The sequence below is a fragment of the Heterodontus francisci genome, chromosome 13, assembly GCF_036365525.1.
Source record: "Heterodontus francisci isolate sHetFra1 chromosome 13, sHetFra1.hap1, whole genome shotgun sequence".
Taxonomy (NCBI): Eukaryota; Metazoa; Chordata; class Chondrichthyes; order Heterodontiformes; family Heterodontidae; genus Heterodontus; species Heterodontus francisci.
Genome location: NC_090383.1, coordinates 116,365,480 through 116,381,648, shown reverse-complemented (window position 1 = coordinate 116,381,648; position 16,169 = coordinate 116,365,480). Strand labels below are relative to the sequence as shown.

The 16,169-nt window shown below is 44.0% G+C and overlaps 1 protein-coding gene across 1 annotated transcript in view; it reads left to right on the top strand.

The window, feature by feature from the left end:
• Positions 1 to 14,751, top strand: part of nmbr (neuromedin B receptor) — a 36,715-nt gene extending 21,964 nt beyond the window's left edge. The window contains exon 3 of the mRNA XM_068045708.1: positions 14,365 to 14,751. Within this exon, the coding sequence (XP_067901809.1) occupies positions 14,365 to 14,751 (387 nt within the window). The remainder of the gene's footprint in view (positions 1 to 14,364) is intronic.
• Positions 14,752 to 16,169: the final 1,418 nt, after the last annotated feature.

Sequence of the window (16,169 nt, the reverse complement as noted above, 5' to 3'; positions counted from 1 at the left end):
CATCCTGAGGTTGTAAAAGGCGCTATATAAATTCAAGTCTTTGTGAGGTGAGGAGATGAAAATATCCTCTCTCAACTATCCCAAAAATCTTAAGGCTAACAATACCATCTTAGACCAATTTCATGCTTGGTTACAGTGCGTACGAGTCTAATCCCAAATAGAAATGTGGTTGTATAAACTACTAAGTTAAGGCCATTGCTCCATCCACGTTAAAATGAAATGCTCCAATAAATTCTTTTAAAATGCCAATGTGTTAATAAGAGGTGGTTTTAGTTGCCCTTGTCAAGTACATGAATTTTTACAGTGAAAAAATCAGAACCAAAGCACTTTCTACTTGTGTGACTGTAAAACACAAAATGGAGGGCATTGCAAAAGCCCAATAATCCAATCGCTAAACTGGTGAATAAATCACTCCTCAAAAAATGTCTTACCGCTTTGAATCCAATATTTTACTCCAAAAAAATGGAAGTGCGAAATTGAAAACAATTTCTCTTCAAACATCAGAGCTGAGTAATCCATCCTGTCAGCCTGTCCCCTCATTAGGGAGCCCTTCTTGACAACATGGCTGATTCATCATCTGTCAGGATCATCAGTGAATAATATGAAGAGTATCTTGTAATAATGTCTGTCTGTGCAAGCACCACAGAATATGAAGAAATGGTCGCTGCATCAAAAGAGCACCCAATAGGCAGCGAGTCCCCAGTGTGGGGAAACTACGAAGTGGGGAAGCTGTGTGTCAGCTGATTGGGTGGTGATGTGGTGGAAGCAACCGAAAGCTTCCAGTGTGGTCCAACCGCTAACATACCAGTAATCACTCTCATTCTCCACGTTGCTGACCCCAACAACAACAGATTGCATTGATATGGTGCCTTTAACATAGTAGAACATCCCAAGGTGCTTCACAGGAGTGTTATCAAAAATCTAGCCACATAAAGAGATATTAAGACAGATGAAAAAATACATGTTCAAAGGTTTAGGGAGGGATTCCAGAGTTTACAGCCCTGGCAGCTGTAAGCACAGCCACCAATAGTGGAGCGATTAAAATTGGAGATGCTCAAAAAGTCAGAAATGGAGGAGCAGAGAAAACTTGGAGGATTGTGGGGCTGGAGGAGGTTACAGAGGTAGGGAGGGGTGAGGCTATGGAGGGATTTGAAAACAAGGATGGGAATTTTAAAATTGAGGAGTTGCCGGACCAGAAGGCATGGGTGAATGGATTTTGATGTGAGTTAGGATACAGGGAACAGAGTTTTGCATGAATTTTAGTTTGTGACGGGTGGAAGATGGGAGGCCAGCCAGGAGAGCATTGGAATAGTCAAGTCTAGAGGTAACAAAGGCACCAGGATGCAGTGGCCTTGAAAGCCAACATCCCAAAATGCTGGTTCGACAATTCAGTTACTCTTGACGCCCAACCATTCCTTGATGTAGTTGAACATTTCTGCTTTCCTCTTCCTTTCATTATTCCTCCGTCAGTGCCCTGTGAATTTCTGGCCACTCTTTTGACCCACTAATCTCAGCAGCTCTTTCTCTCAGAGCTTGCCCTGCTAACCAGAGTATCTGGATTGTCCATCATGTACCGTCTAGAGGACCAGAAAAGAGAGTTTTGAAAGGGGTCACATACAGCACAGTGGGCAGCACAGTGGTGCAGTGGTTAGCACTGCAACCTCACAGCTCCAACGACCTGGGTTCAATTCTGGGTACTGCCTGTGCGGAGTTTGCAAGTTCTCCCTGTGACCGCGTGGGTTTTCGTCGGGTGCTCCGGTTTCCTCCCACATGCCAAAGACTTGCAGGTTGATAGGTAAATTGGCCATTATAAATTGCCCCTAGTATAGGTAGGTGGTTGGGGATGTGGTAGGAATATGGGATTCATGTAGGATTAGTATAAATGGGTGGTTGATGGTCGGCACAGACTCGGTGGGCCGAAGGGCCTGTTTCAGTGCTGTATCTCTAAATCAATAAAAAATAAATATATATAAAAATAGAATAGTGTTTTGTTATCTGCTGAAAAATATGTCTAGTCCACCTATGGAACTTGCTACCACAAGGAGTAGTTGAGGTGAATAGCATAAATGTAATGAAGGGGAAGCTAGATCAACACACGAGGGAGAAAGGAATAGAAGGAAATGCTGATAGGGTGAGATGAAGAGGGGGTGGGAGGAGGATCATGTGGAGATAAATAGCGGCACAGACCTGTTGGGCCGAATGGACCTATCTCTGCCATACACTCTATGTTATACTGCACGAGCTTGGTGACGAGGGTAAATCCAGGCTCAGGTTATGGCCTAATGCCAGATTTATTCTTTGCAATTTTAGCACTGATGTGCAGTGGAAAGCACTTCACAGTATTTGCAGTGTTAATATGTCTGAAATATTTGCAATGTAAATGGATCCTCACTCTACCTGGCTTCATTGTATGGTTTTTTATATTTACATTTATGCACAGATTTAAAAAGGTGCCAACGTCTGAACCAGTAGCTTGTAATTGAGCTGAACAATATCATGTGGCAGCTTGATGGCTACATATCTCAATGCAGATGGAGTTTTAACATGGTTAACTGGAGTTATTCATTGAAAATATTGACCAGGAGCATGTATTAATCAAAAAGGAAAGCTTGATGGGATTTTCTAAAACCAGCTATCTCCCGAGGGAGTGCTACACAGTGTAAATCACAACTGCAACTGTTTATAATGTATACAGACTATTTTTGTATTCAGCTATTTAAATCACATATACTTATGGTTAGGGCCCATTACCATGACCTTGTACAACGGTATATTTTTGTAGGACGGCTGTTATAACGGGGATACGGTAGCATAGTGGTTATGTTACTGGACTAATAATCCAGAGGCCTGGACTAATGATCTGGAGTCCTCAGTTTAAATCCTATTATGGCAATTGGGAATTTAAATTCAATTAATTAAATCTGGATTAAAAAGCTAGAAATAAAAACAAGAAATGCTGGAACCACTCAGCAGGTCTGGCAGCATCTGTGGAAAGAGAAGCAGAGTTAACGTTTCGGGTCAGTGACCCTTCTTCGGAAGCTAGTATTGGTCATGGTGACCATGAAACCACTGGACAGTCATGATAACTTATCTGGTTCACGAATATCCTTTAGGGAAGGAAATCTGCCATCCTTACCTGGTCTGACCTACATGTGACTCCAGACCCACAGCAATGTGGTTGACTCTGAAATGGCTGAGCAAGTCACACAGTTGTGTTCACTTTCTCAAGGGCAATGAGGGATGGGAATTAAATGCTGGCCTTATTGGCGATGCCCAGAACCTTTTTTTTTATTCATTCATGGGATGCGGGCATCGCTGGCTAGGTCAGCATTTATTGCCCATCCCTAATTGAACTAGCATTCTTGAACCACTGCAGTCCTTGTGAGGTAGGTACACCCACAGTGCTGTTAGGGAGAAGGTGAATGAATAAAAGCAAAACTAATGTAAGCACTTTTGCAGTACTACAGTTGGGTTGCTACAACCAAGTATTTTAAAGGACGAGAGAGATGGAGAGGTTTAAGGAGAGAATTCCAGAGATTAGGGTCTAGACAGCTGAAGGCTCCAATGGTGGAGCAATTAAAATCGGGGATAAGAACATAGGAAACAGGAGCAGGAGTAAGCTGTATGGCCTGTTGAGCTTGCTCTGCCATTCAATACAATCATGGCTGTTCTTGAGCTTCAACTCCACTTTCCGCCCGTTCATCACAACTCTTGATTCCCTGAGACCAAAAATCTGTCTGTCCCAGCCTTAAATATATTCAACGATGGAGTACAGAATTCCAAAGATTCACAATCCGTTGAGTCAATAAATTTCTCTTCACCTTAGTCCTAAATGATCTTCCCCTTATCCTGAGACTGTGCCCCTGTGTTCTCGATTCTCCAGCCAGGGAAACACTCTCAGTGTCTACCCTTCAGAATCTTGTTTGTTTCAATGAGCTCACCTCTCATTCTTCTAAACCCCAGAGAATATAGGCTCAATTTACTCAGCCTTTCATCATAGGAGAACCCTCTCAGCTCAGGGGCCAATCTCGTGAGCCTCTGCTGTACTGCCGCCAATGCAAGTCTATCCTTCCTTAAATATAGAGTCCAAAATTGCTCGCACTATTCCAGGTCTCACCAAAGCCCTGTACAATTGGATTAAGACTTCTTTATTCTTGTACTCCGATCCCCTTGCAATAAAGACCAACATGATATTTGCCTTCCTAATTGCTTGCTGTACCTGCAAGCTAACTTTCTGAGTTCTTTGTATGAGCACACCTAAATCTCTCAGAACATGAATATTTACAAGTTTCACCCAGAAGAGACCAGAATTGGAAGGACACAGAGCAGAGATCTTGCAGGCTGGTAGAGCTGGTGTAAGTTACAGAGCTGGACTTAATCTCGTGACTATGCCACCACATTTCAGACAAGCACAGATGCAGACTGTGCCACCAGGAGGTCAGTGTCAGGTCCCAATCTGATGTCCGAACGCAGTAAAGCCAAACTGAGCAAAGCCTTCTTCAAAAGGCCCTCTTCCAACTCACACCAGCTAACGTATAACTCCAAACTCATGTGAAGCTGTGTTTTACAAATGTCTAGGTGGGACCTACCTAGGATACTTCAAAGCTTTGAATGGGGGCTATGAACTGCTATGAGAGAACAGATAACCTGATGAACACTCCTAGCACATGTTACACCAGTTGGTGCATATTGTCACATGCAGTGGACAAGGAGTTGCTACATCCTATATTAGGTAACTTGCAAGTTCTTGAGAGACGACATTTCTAGTTATAGAGGGTGTTACCAGTTAGCTGGAGTATACTTCTTCAAAGAGCCAGCACAGATGCAGGGGGCCAAATGGCCTCCTTCAATGCAGTGTAATTCTCTAATTCTGTACAGGATATGGTAGTGTGGTGGTTATGATATTGGAATAGTAATCCAGAGATCTGAATTCAGAAGCTATGAGTTTAAATCCCACCATGACAATTTCAGAATTTGAATTCAGTTTAAAATAATTTGTAAGTAAAAAGCTGGTCTCAGTAAAAGTGGCGACATAACTTTAGAATTATGATTTTTTAAAAACCCAACTGTTTCCCTAATGCCCGTTAGGGAATGAGATCTGCTGTCCTTAACCTGGTCTGACCTATATGTGGCTCCAGGCTCACTCTTAACTGGATCATCAGGGTAATTAGTGATAGGCTGTGACCACATACCAAGAAAGAATAAGGAACAAATCGGGTGGAGTTTTTCTTTTGTCTGCCCTAGGAGATTGTTTGTCCAAGGTGGGGGATGGGGGGGTTGGTAAATGGTGGATGAGGTTGCTTTGTTACAAAAGCAAAACGCTGCTGACGCTGAAAATCTGAAAAAACAAACTAAAAACACTAGAAATACCCAGGCAGCATCTGTGGAGAGTGAATAGAGTTCATGGGCTGAATTTTCATTTCAGGATCCCAATCCCGACGCCAGGCTGAAATCTGCATTTGGAACCCGGAAATTCCAGCGGAGGGACCCTGGAAGAGATTTTCAAGGAGGCGGCCAATTAAGAGGTCACCTCCAGGAGCCCTATCCAATTAAGGATGGTGGGCAGGCTCCTGAGGCTGCAGGGGCAATAGGAGACCCTCCAGCACTGAAAGATCGGCAGCCCCACTGTTAGAAATGGGCACTGCTGAAGTAGGCAGGTTGCGCCTCCACTCTTGGTTGTGAGCAACATATGTGGGAAATAAGGGCCAAAAGGGTTAGGGCAGTCGGCCAGGAGGGGAAGGACTTCTACAGTAACGGGCATGGCCCTGGGCATCTTCCCATTGAATGAAGCCTCTGGCCACTGGGAGGCTGCCACCGTTTTACAGGACTCGATGGCTCCCCTGAATGCCGGCTGGAAAATCCAGACAGGGTCAGTAGGGTGCTCTTAATTAATCTCTCAAGGGGCTTAATAGACTACCCACTCCGACTGGCTGGTAACTAATCCTGCCCGTTACCCTGCTTCCTGCAGAAATCCTTGCAGGTGGGAACGTGTCGTGCAGCCAACTGAATGGGATTTCCCTCCCATTTTCAGGCATCCCCGCCTCCATGGGCCCACGAAAATCCAGTCCAACATTTAGGGTCAATGATTTTTGGCCAGAACTTGAAAAAATTAGAGATGTAACAGCTTACAAGCAAGTACAGAGGCAGGGGAGGAAAGAAGAAAAGGGAAAGTCTGTGATGGGGGGGAATGCAGGAGAGATTAAATGACAAAAGGGATATGGTGCAAGGCAAAAGGGATTGGTAATGGGACAAAAAAGAATCAAAAGATGTGTCTGGAGGAGCTGAATATGACAAAAGCAGATTCATGACTCGCAACTGCTAGCTGACAAAATGGGGACAGAGGTTCTGATCTGAAGTTATTGAACTCAGCGTTGAGTCTGGAGTTTACACTGTTATTTGCTGGGGGAATCTGATAGCCTTTCCTTGTCCCTGTTTCCATACATTTGTGTGATCTCAGTCAGGGTGAGATCAGCCTGAGAAAGATCCTGAACTCAGATTGGCAGCTGCAATTTAACTGTGGCCGAGAGCATGACTGATGCAGGTTAGACTCAGATTAAGCAGTACCTGACAGATGGTGTTTGGTGACAGATTCTGGAGCTGCAGCTCTCTTTGTAGCAAGTGAACCAATTGAATTGACTGGAACTGCCTGACCACATGTAGGGAAGGAAGAAGAGGATGCATTCCAGTAAAGATACCCAACAACAACCAGTCTTCTTGTTGCAACTGAATGGTAGCTGTTGAATCAATTTAGATTTCATCGTGAAGGTTTCACTGGGGATCCCATTGCATTTAATTGGGTAAAGGCCACTGACCCGCACGCCACAGAGAGAATAGCATATTATCGGAGGAGCTGTGATGAGATGATAAACCCATTGCACTATTTGAAGGAAATAGGATGTTATCCTGGTCAATATTCCTTCCTTCCACCACCAAATTACAACAACAACTTGAATTTATATAGCCCTTTTAATGTAGCAAAACAGCCTAAGATGCTTCTCACAGGCACAATCAGAAAACATTTGATGTCAAGACACATAAGGAGATATTCAGGCAGGTGGCTGAAAGCTTAGTCAAAGAGATAGGTTTTAAGGAGCATCTTAAAGGAAGAAAAAGAGGCAGAGAGGTGTGATGAGGGAATTTCATTGCTTAGGGGCCAGGCAGCTGAAGGCACGTCCAACAACGGTGGAACGATTAAAATCAAGGATGCTCAAGAGGGCAGACTTGGAGGAGCGCAGTTATCTTGGAGGAGTGTCAGGCTGTAGGAGGTTACAAAGATAGGGAGGGGCGAGGCCATGGAGGGATTTGAAAACAAGGACGAGAATTTTAAAATTGAGGCGTAGCTTAACCAGGAGTCGATGTACCACCTAGAAGGACAAGGGCAGAAGACACATGGGAACACCAGCATCTGCAAGTTCCTCTCTCAGCCACACACCATCCTGACTTGGAACTATATCACCATTCCTTCACTGTCACTGGATCAAAATCCTGGAACTCCCTTCCTAACAGCACTGTGGGTCTACCTACCTCACATGGACTGCAGCGGTTCAAGAAGGCAGCTCACCACCAGCTACTCAAGGGCAATTAGGGATTGGCAACATATGCTGCCCTTGCCAGCAATGCCCACATCCCATGAACCGAATTGTAAAAAATCCACAACCTGAAATCCCAGTGGAGCTCGCATGGAGTCTGTATGTGGAGATAGGACTGTTCTCCACTCTCCGATTTGTGCTCCCTGCTAACATGGTCCCTGCTTGGAGTACGGAATTGCCACTGTAATGTAAGAATGAATACTAGGGCAGTTTTTCTGGCCCCATTGATGTAGCTTTTTATATGATTCTTAGCCCGGCAATGCTTTACTGGTTGCATGAAAGCTGTCATCTGTGGCTCAATGGGTAGTGCTCTTGCCTGTTGAGTGTGAATGTTGTGGATTCAAGTTCCACTTCAGAGACTTGAGCTCAAAAATTAAACTTCAGCGCAGTATTGAGGGCCAGCTGCACTGTTGGAGGTGCCGTCATAAGATGAGATGTTAGAGTGAGGTCTCAGGTGCACATAAAAGATCCCATGGCATTATTCAAAGAAGAGCAGAGGAGAGTTACCCCTGGTGTCTGGACCAATATTTATCCCTCAACCAACACCTATAGCAGATCTGAAAACAGAAAATGCTGGAAACATTCAGCAGGTCTGGCAGCATCTGTGGAGAGACAAACAGAGTTAACATTCCAGGTTGGTGACCTTTTGTCAGAACTGGGCGTATTTAGAGATGTAACAGTGTTCAGAAATGACAAAAAATGACCTGTAACAGATTGTCCGGTCACTTATTTCTTTGACGTTTGTGGGATCTTGCCATGCACAAATGGCCTGGCACGTTTGCTGCATTACAACAGCACCTAAACTTGAGAAGTACTTTATTGGCTTGTGGTTGAAACGTCCTGAGGTTTTGAAAGGTGCTGTATGAATGCTTGTTCTTTCGCGGTTCAGCTCTTCTGTTGACATTTTTATTCGCGTGGCAACAGTAGTTGTCTTGTAGTGAATTGAGGACAGATCCCTGATTTTTGACTTAACTGAGTGGCCTCATTGTTGTTTCAGAAAGCTCTGAGAGACACATTCTGATTCTGATTGCTCCAGATTGTATTCATCGTGTTGTTCTGAACTGTCCATGTTGGCTCCTTTGAGCCATTTGGTGCCCTCAGGTGTTGCTTTCTGTATCTTCTACACTGATTAGCTCTGGTAAATAAACATCTATTTATAAGGTGCAAAGGCTTTGAGCTGTAATCCTCTCCTTTGTGCCTGGAGATGATTGCTCTATGGTGAATTGAAGGTTTATTTTATTTTATTTTATTTAGAAATACAGCACTGAAACAGGCCCTTCGGCCCACCGAGTCCGTGCCGACCATCAACCAGGTTGTTGCAGAATAGCACATGAGATTTTCATCATTGCCGAATCACTTGTGAAGACAAATGTCGAACGCTTTATCTGTGATGAAGAGGTTTATTTTGTGATCGGATAAGTGGACATATGCAAGAAAATTGTGCACTTGCACTGCATTCCTCTGTGAGCTACTTCTCGGGTTAATTTTTGAGCGTAGAAATATATTAACATGGGGAGAGAAGAGAAATTTTGATTGTTTAGTTTGCCCAATTTCAGAATTTTTGCCAGATGATGCAAACAGAAAAAAGACTCACAGGTCCACCCAGCCTGTCCCACACAAATTTGATGTCTTGTGTGCAACATGAGGGCTCAGAGGATACAGTTGGGGAATGGGACAGACTGGCATGCTCTACAGAGAGCTGAATGGACTCCTTCTATGTCTTAAAGCCTCTATGACTCTAACACAGACATTCATCACCCAACCTGAAAGACACTTTCTCACCACTCTCTGAATAAAGAAGTTTCTTCTGAATTCCTTATTGGATTTCTTAGTGACTATCTTATAATGATGGCCTCTAGTTTTGCTCTTCCCCACAAGTGTAAACATTTCTCTGTGTTTATTCTATCAAAACCTTTTATAATTTTTAAGAGCTTTATTAGGTCATCGCTCAGCATTTTTGTTTCAAGTGAAAAGAGACTCAGCCAGTACATCCTCTCCTGCGAGGTATAATCCCTGGATTTTCTGCCTTCCTCCTTGCAAGTCTTTTTTGCATCCTTTTTATAATATGGTGACAAGAACTGCATATAGTACTCCAAGGTTCAATACAAGTTCAGCATAACTTGACTACTTTTCAATTCTATTCCTCTAGAAGGAAACCCAAGTGCTTGATTTTCTTTTGTTATGGCCTTATTTAGCAAGGGATATACTTGCATTGGAGGCAGTTCAAAGAAGGTTCACTTGGTTGCTTCCTGGGATGAAAGGGTTGTCTTATGAGGAAAGGTTGAGCAGGTTTAGCCTATATTTATTGGAGTTTAGAAGAATGGGAGGTCATCTTATTGAAACATATAAGGTTCAGAGGGGGCTTGACAGGGTAGATGCTGAGAGGATGTTTCTCCTCATGGGGAATCTGGAACTAGGGAGCATAGTTTCAGAATAAGGGCTATCTCATTTAAGAAATGGAGATGAGGAGGAATTTCTTCTTTCAGAGGGTGGTGAATCTTTGGAATTCTCTACCCCAGAGAGCAGTGGAAGCTGGGTCATTGAATATATTCAAGGCTGAATTAGACAGATTTTTGATCTACAAGGGAGTTGAAGGTTATGGGGAGCAGGCAGGAAAGTGGACTTGAGGCCTTGGTCAGATCAGCCATGATCTTATTGAATGGCAGAGCAGGCTTGAGGGGCCGAATGGCCTACTCCTGCTCCTATTTCTTATGTTCTTATGTTTTTGACTTACATCACTACTTTTAATAATTTTTGTATTTGTACTCCCCGATCACTTTTCTACCCCAAAAAGACTTTTATTTTCCAAGTGGCAACTAATCACCTTATTTTCTCTCCTAAATGTAATGCCTCACAGTTATCTGCATTGAAATTCGTTAGCCAATTATATGCATATTCTGCAAGTCCATTAATGTTTTCTAACTTGTTGCAGTCCTCCTCAGTGTTCACTATTCCCACCAGACCGCCCCCTAATTTGGTCTCCTCCGCAAAGCTGGAAATTGTGTTTTTGATTCCAAAGTCAAAATCATTCATATAAATTGTGAATGATAGCAGTTCCAGCACTGATCCTAGTGGTTTGATGTAATTTTGCCACTTAATGTGAATTTCAGCCCGGCTTGGTCAGTTTCAATGGACTATCTCTTTAAATTTACTCATGAAAGCGTGTTTTATTTTTTTAATATCTAATTTGCTTGTTCTGTGACTAGCAACAACTTTTTCTCACACACAATTACACAGGATCTTCACTCTTGTATATTCAGGTTGTGACTTAGCTGATGCATCAGCCTCTCAAGTAAACAAAACTTTAAAACTGCAAAAATACTTCTGGTCTTTGTTCTGACAAATCTCTTGTACTCAGTCAACAACAGCATTTATGTAGCGCCCTTAATGTAGCAAAATGTCCCAAGGCGCTTCACAGGAGCATTAGCCAACAAAACTTAGTGCAAAATTTGACACTGAGCCACATAAGCTGGTATTAGGACAGTTGGTGTAGGTTTTAAAGAGCATCTTAGAGGAGAGGGAGAGCACGAGAGAGGCGGAGAAGTTTAGGGAGGGAATTATAAACTTTATCAACTGCTTGTGATGTGACTAGTGGTGTTCCGCAGGGATCAGTCCTGGGACCTTTGCCGTTTGTAGTATATATAAATGATTTGGAGGAAAATGTAGCTGGTCTGATTAGTAAGTTTGCGGACGACACAAAGGTTGGTGGAGTTGCGGATAGTGATGAGGATTGTCAGAGGATACAGCAGGATATAGATCGGTTGGAGACTTGGGCGGAGAAATGGCAGATGGAGTTTAATTCGGACAAATGTGAGGTAATGCATTTTGGAAGGTCTAATGCAGGTGGGAAGTATACAGTAAATGGCAGAACCCTTAGGAGTATTGACAGGCAGAGAGATCTGGGCATACAGGTCCACAGGTCACTGAAAGTGGCAATGCAGGTGGATAAGGTAGTCAAGATGGCATACGGCATGCTTGCCTTCATCGGTCGGGGCATAGAGTGTAAAAATAGGCAAGTCATGCTGCAGCTGTACAGAACTTTAGTTAGGCCACAGTTAGAATATAGTTTAGATTAGATTAGAGATACAGCACTGAAACAGGCCCTTCGGCCCACCGAGTCTGTGCCGACCATCAACCACCCATTTATACTAATCCTACACTAATCCCATATTCCTACCAAACATCCCCATCTGTCCCTATATTTCCCTACCACCTACCTATACTAGTGACAATTTATAACGGCCAATTTACCTACCAACCTGCAAGTCTTTTGGCTTGTGGGAGGAAACCAGAGCACCCGGAGAAAACCCACGCAGACACAGGGAGAACTTGCAAACTCTACACAGACAGTACCCAGAATCGAACCCGGGTCCCTGGAGCTGTGAGGCTGCAGTGCTAACCACTGCGCCACTGTGCCGCCCTATTGCGTGCAATTCTGGTCGCTACACTACCAGAAGGACGTAGAGGCTTTGGAGAGGGTACAGAAGAGGTTTACCAGGATGTTGCCTGGCCTGGAGGGCATTAGCTATGAGGAGAGGTTGGATAAACTCAGATTGTTTTCACTGGAACGACGGAGGTGGAGGGGCGACATGATAGAGGTTTACAAAGTTATAAGCGGCATGGACAGAGTGGATAGTCAGAAGCTTTTTCCCAGGGTGAAAGAGTCAGTTACTAGGGGACATAGGTTTAAGGTGAGAGGGGCAAAGTTTAGAGGGGATGTGCAAGGCAAGTTCTTTACACAGAGGGTGGTGAGTGCCTGGAACTTGTTGCCAGGGGAGGTGGTGGAAGCAAGTACCATAGAGACGTTTAAGAGGCATCTTGACAAATACATGAATAGAATGGGTATAGAGGGATACGGACCCCGGAAGTGCAGAAGGTTTTAGTTTAGGCAGGCATCAAGATCGGCGTAGGCTTGGAGGGCCAAATGGCCTGTTCCTGTGCTGTACTGTTCTTTGTTCTTTCTTTGTGACACTGTAAAAATTTTTTATATTCATTCATGGGATGTGGGCATTGCTGGCAAGGCCAGCATTTATTGCCCATCCTTAATTGCCCTTGAGGCGGTAGTGAGCTGCCTTCTTGAACTGTTGCAGTTCATGTGGTGTCTTTGACCCAATGACAGTGAAGTATCAGCGATATAGTTCCAAGTCAGGATGGTGTATGATTTCAAGGGGAACTTGCAGCTGGTTGTAGTCCCATGTGTGGTAGATGTTGTGGGTTTGGAAGGTGCTGTTGAAGGAGCCTTGGTGAGTTGCTGCAGTGCATCTTGTAGATGGCACACACTGCTGTTACTGTGTGCCAGTGGTGGAGGGAGTGTATGTTTAAGTTGGTGGATGGGGTGCCAATCATCTGGGCTTTGTCCTGGATGATTTTGAGCTTCTTGAATGTTGTTGGAAATACAAACATCCAGGCAAGTGGAGAGTATTCCATCATCCTCCTGACTTGTGCCTTGTAGATGGTGGACAGGCTTTGGGGAGTCAGGAGGTGAGTTACTCGTCACAGAATTCCCAGCCTCTGACCTGCTCTTGTAGCCAGTCTATTTATGTGGCTTTTCCAGTTCAGTTTCTGGTCAATGGTAATCCCCAGGATGTTGATGGTCGGAGATTCAGCAATGGTAATGCCGTTGAATGTCAAGGGGAGATGGTTAGATTTTGTCTTGTTGGAGATAGTCATTGCTTGGCATGAATGTTTCTTGCCAGTTGGCAGCCCAAGCCTGAATGTTGACCAAGTCTTGCTGCATGTAGGCATGGAATTCCTGGACTTCCTGTCATCCAGATATGGTAGCGGAGGTGAAGCCCTGGGATAGTAAGATGCTGTGAAGGGGTTAGATGACCGTCCTCATCCTTATCCATCCTGCGACTTACCCTGTGGAATTGGACCTCAGAAAGGAGAAGGGAGGGGGAGACATGTAGAAGATTGGACAACAGCCTGATCCACCAAGTGGCAGCAGCAGGTTCGGAAAATAGGCCACGCAGGTCATGGGAGGAGAGCTGATCAAGGAAACGAACTCGATGGGGGAATGGTCTATTTCCCGTTCCTGCATATAAGGACAGAAGAAAACTTGAATAAGAAAATGGCAAATAGCAACTGATAAATGAACACACCCATTGTGCTGTGAAACATTAAAACCATTTTCTTTTGGTGTTTGACTAATTGATGTTTATTAATGTGGGATAGTTTGAGTAACTGATGTTTATATTGGATATAAATGGAATATGGTTCATGTTCCTCTTGCAGCACTGGCTATGTAACCTTTGCATCCTTTGTTTAAACCTGTTCATTTGTTTTTGAGCATTTAATTATTGATTGTTGATAGCGTAATTGGAGGAAAGCTGTGTTAATCGTAAAATTGGAGTTGAAGAAACTTTGGGTTAACGTATGCGGTGGCAATAATTCAGCTTTTTCAAATAAATGGAATGGGTAGGCTCTGTTACCTGGTTGCCTTTGATGGCAGAGTGACAATAGTAAATGCTTGAAGTGCACAGTTGGCAGGCCAACTACCAGGAAGACACAAGTCAACAGTTCAGATAGAGATCTGGGGAAGATTTTCACTTTACTGTGTTTAGTTGTAAAGGGAATTGATACTGCACCAAAATGGATTTCTAACTGGGGAAGCTTATTACCCTGCTCCACACTTACGCTGAAATGGTTGGAGTCGGAGAAACCATTTGAGTTAAGGGAGGGGGGCAAGGGGTAACATTATTGTTGGCATTCCTTTGGGTCGCTTGGTTCTGCCCACTGATTTTACCTTCCCTTTTGTTACTCTTTCTATTCCCAGATGGAAACCCGGAAACGTCTGGCCAAGATCGTGCTGGTGTTTGTCGGCCTGTTTGCGCTGTGCTGGTTTCCCAACCATGTCCTCTACATGTACCGCTCCTTCCACTATGGCCAGATCGACCCCTCCCTCGGGCACCTCATGATCACCGTGCTGGGCCGCGTGCTGAGCTTCTCCAACTCCTGCGTCAACCCCTTTGCCCTGTACCTGCTGAGCGAGAGTTTCCGAAGACACTTCAACGGCCACCTCAGGTGCCAGAGGAAGCGGCAGCCCTCGATATCCAACAGCTATTTCCAGAGCACCTCTGCCATGCGCATGACGTCCGTGAGAAGCAGCAACAGGAACACCATTAGCAATGGCCACAGCCTCAAACAGGAATCAGTGGCGTGAAGCTTAACTCAGCAGGAATTTGTCTTTCATTTTTCTTCACCTCTCACATAACCTCAATTTTGAAGCTGTTAAACACCCAAATCCACTTGCCCCACCCCAAACATCATTTGACTTCCTGCAACATAAAAGGACGAGGTGATACAGTGGATCAGCATACTGCATTTTCATCTCTTCAATCCAACCCAGACTGATGACTTGAAAGTCTCCGCTCTCTGTCGATACTATGTGAAATGAGTTTGCATATCTCATCCCACTGCGTCATGCATCTGGGCTCATGGCACAGAGGGGCTCAGAATTCAACATTCGTTGATGTAAAAATGATCAGACTTGCTCCAAGATTATCCCGTGAGTTGGTGAATCTTTATGTGAAGAAGAACTTCCTGATCTTAGCCCTAAATTTGGCTTGTAGTAGCTTGAACTTGTGTTCCCTTGTCCTGTTGTCACAGTTTGGTTGGAATTAGTGGTTTAACTTTACCTTTTGTCTACTATATATTCATTATCTTAGATCAATAAGAGCCCCTTTTAGTTGTTGCTTTTGAAGGATGAATATTCCACATTTCTCCAATCTTTTCTCATAATGGAGTCCTCAAACACTAGCAAGCAGTCTCATGGCTCTTCCCTGCACTGCCTCCCAGGGTTGAACATCTCTTTTGTGGCTTGCTGACCAAAGATTTATATAGCACCTTTCACAACCTCAGAATATACCTTTACAGCCAATGAAGTATTTTTGAAGTTTAGTCACTGTTGGAATGTCGGAAATGCAGCAACCAATTCGCACACAGCAAGCTCCCACACGCAGCAATATGATAATAACCAGATAACCTGTTGTTGTGGAGTTGGTTGGGGTATAAATATTAACCAGGACACTAGGGATAACTCCCCTGCTCCTATATGAATAGTGAAGTTGTATCTTTTACATCCACTTGAGAGGGCAGATGCAGCCTCAGTTTAATTTTTTTTCTGAAAGACGGTACCTCCGACAGTACAATACTGCCTCAGTACTGTGCTGGAGTGTCAGCATGGATTATGAGCTCGTCACGAGAGTTGACTTCTCTCAGATAAAAGACAAAGCAGAAACTTCAGTATCTAACACCCCGCCCAGTGCATAATGGAAATTGGTTCATGGACAGGCCCCAAATCTTGGTCTTTTACATGTGCGACAGCATACACTAAGCACAAAAATAAACACAAATACAGTATAAATAGCATTAACTTAATCGATCTTGAGCTGTGCTGTTTTTTTTTGGCAGAGGGCTGTGAAGTGAACTTTCAGCAGAGTCGGCACAGACTCGGTGGGCTGACGGGCCTGTTTCAGTGCTGTATCTCTAAATAAATAAATAAAAAATTGAGAAAGTAGATAATCAGAGCTGGATAATGGAGGTGTGCAGAGTAATAGGGTGAAAGATGACTGGGGATCT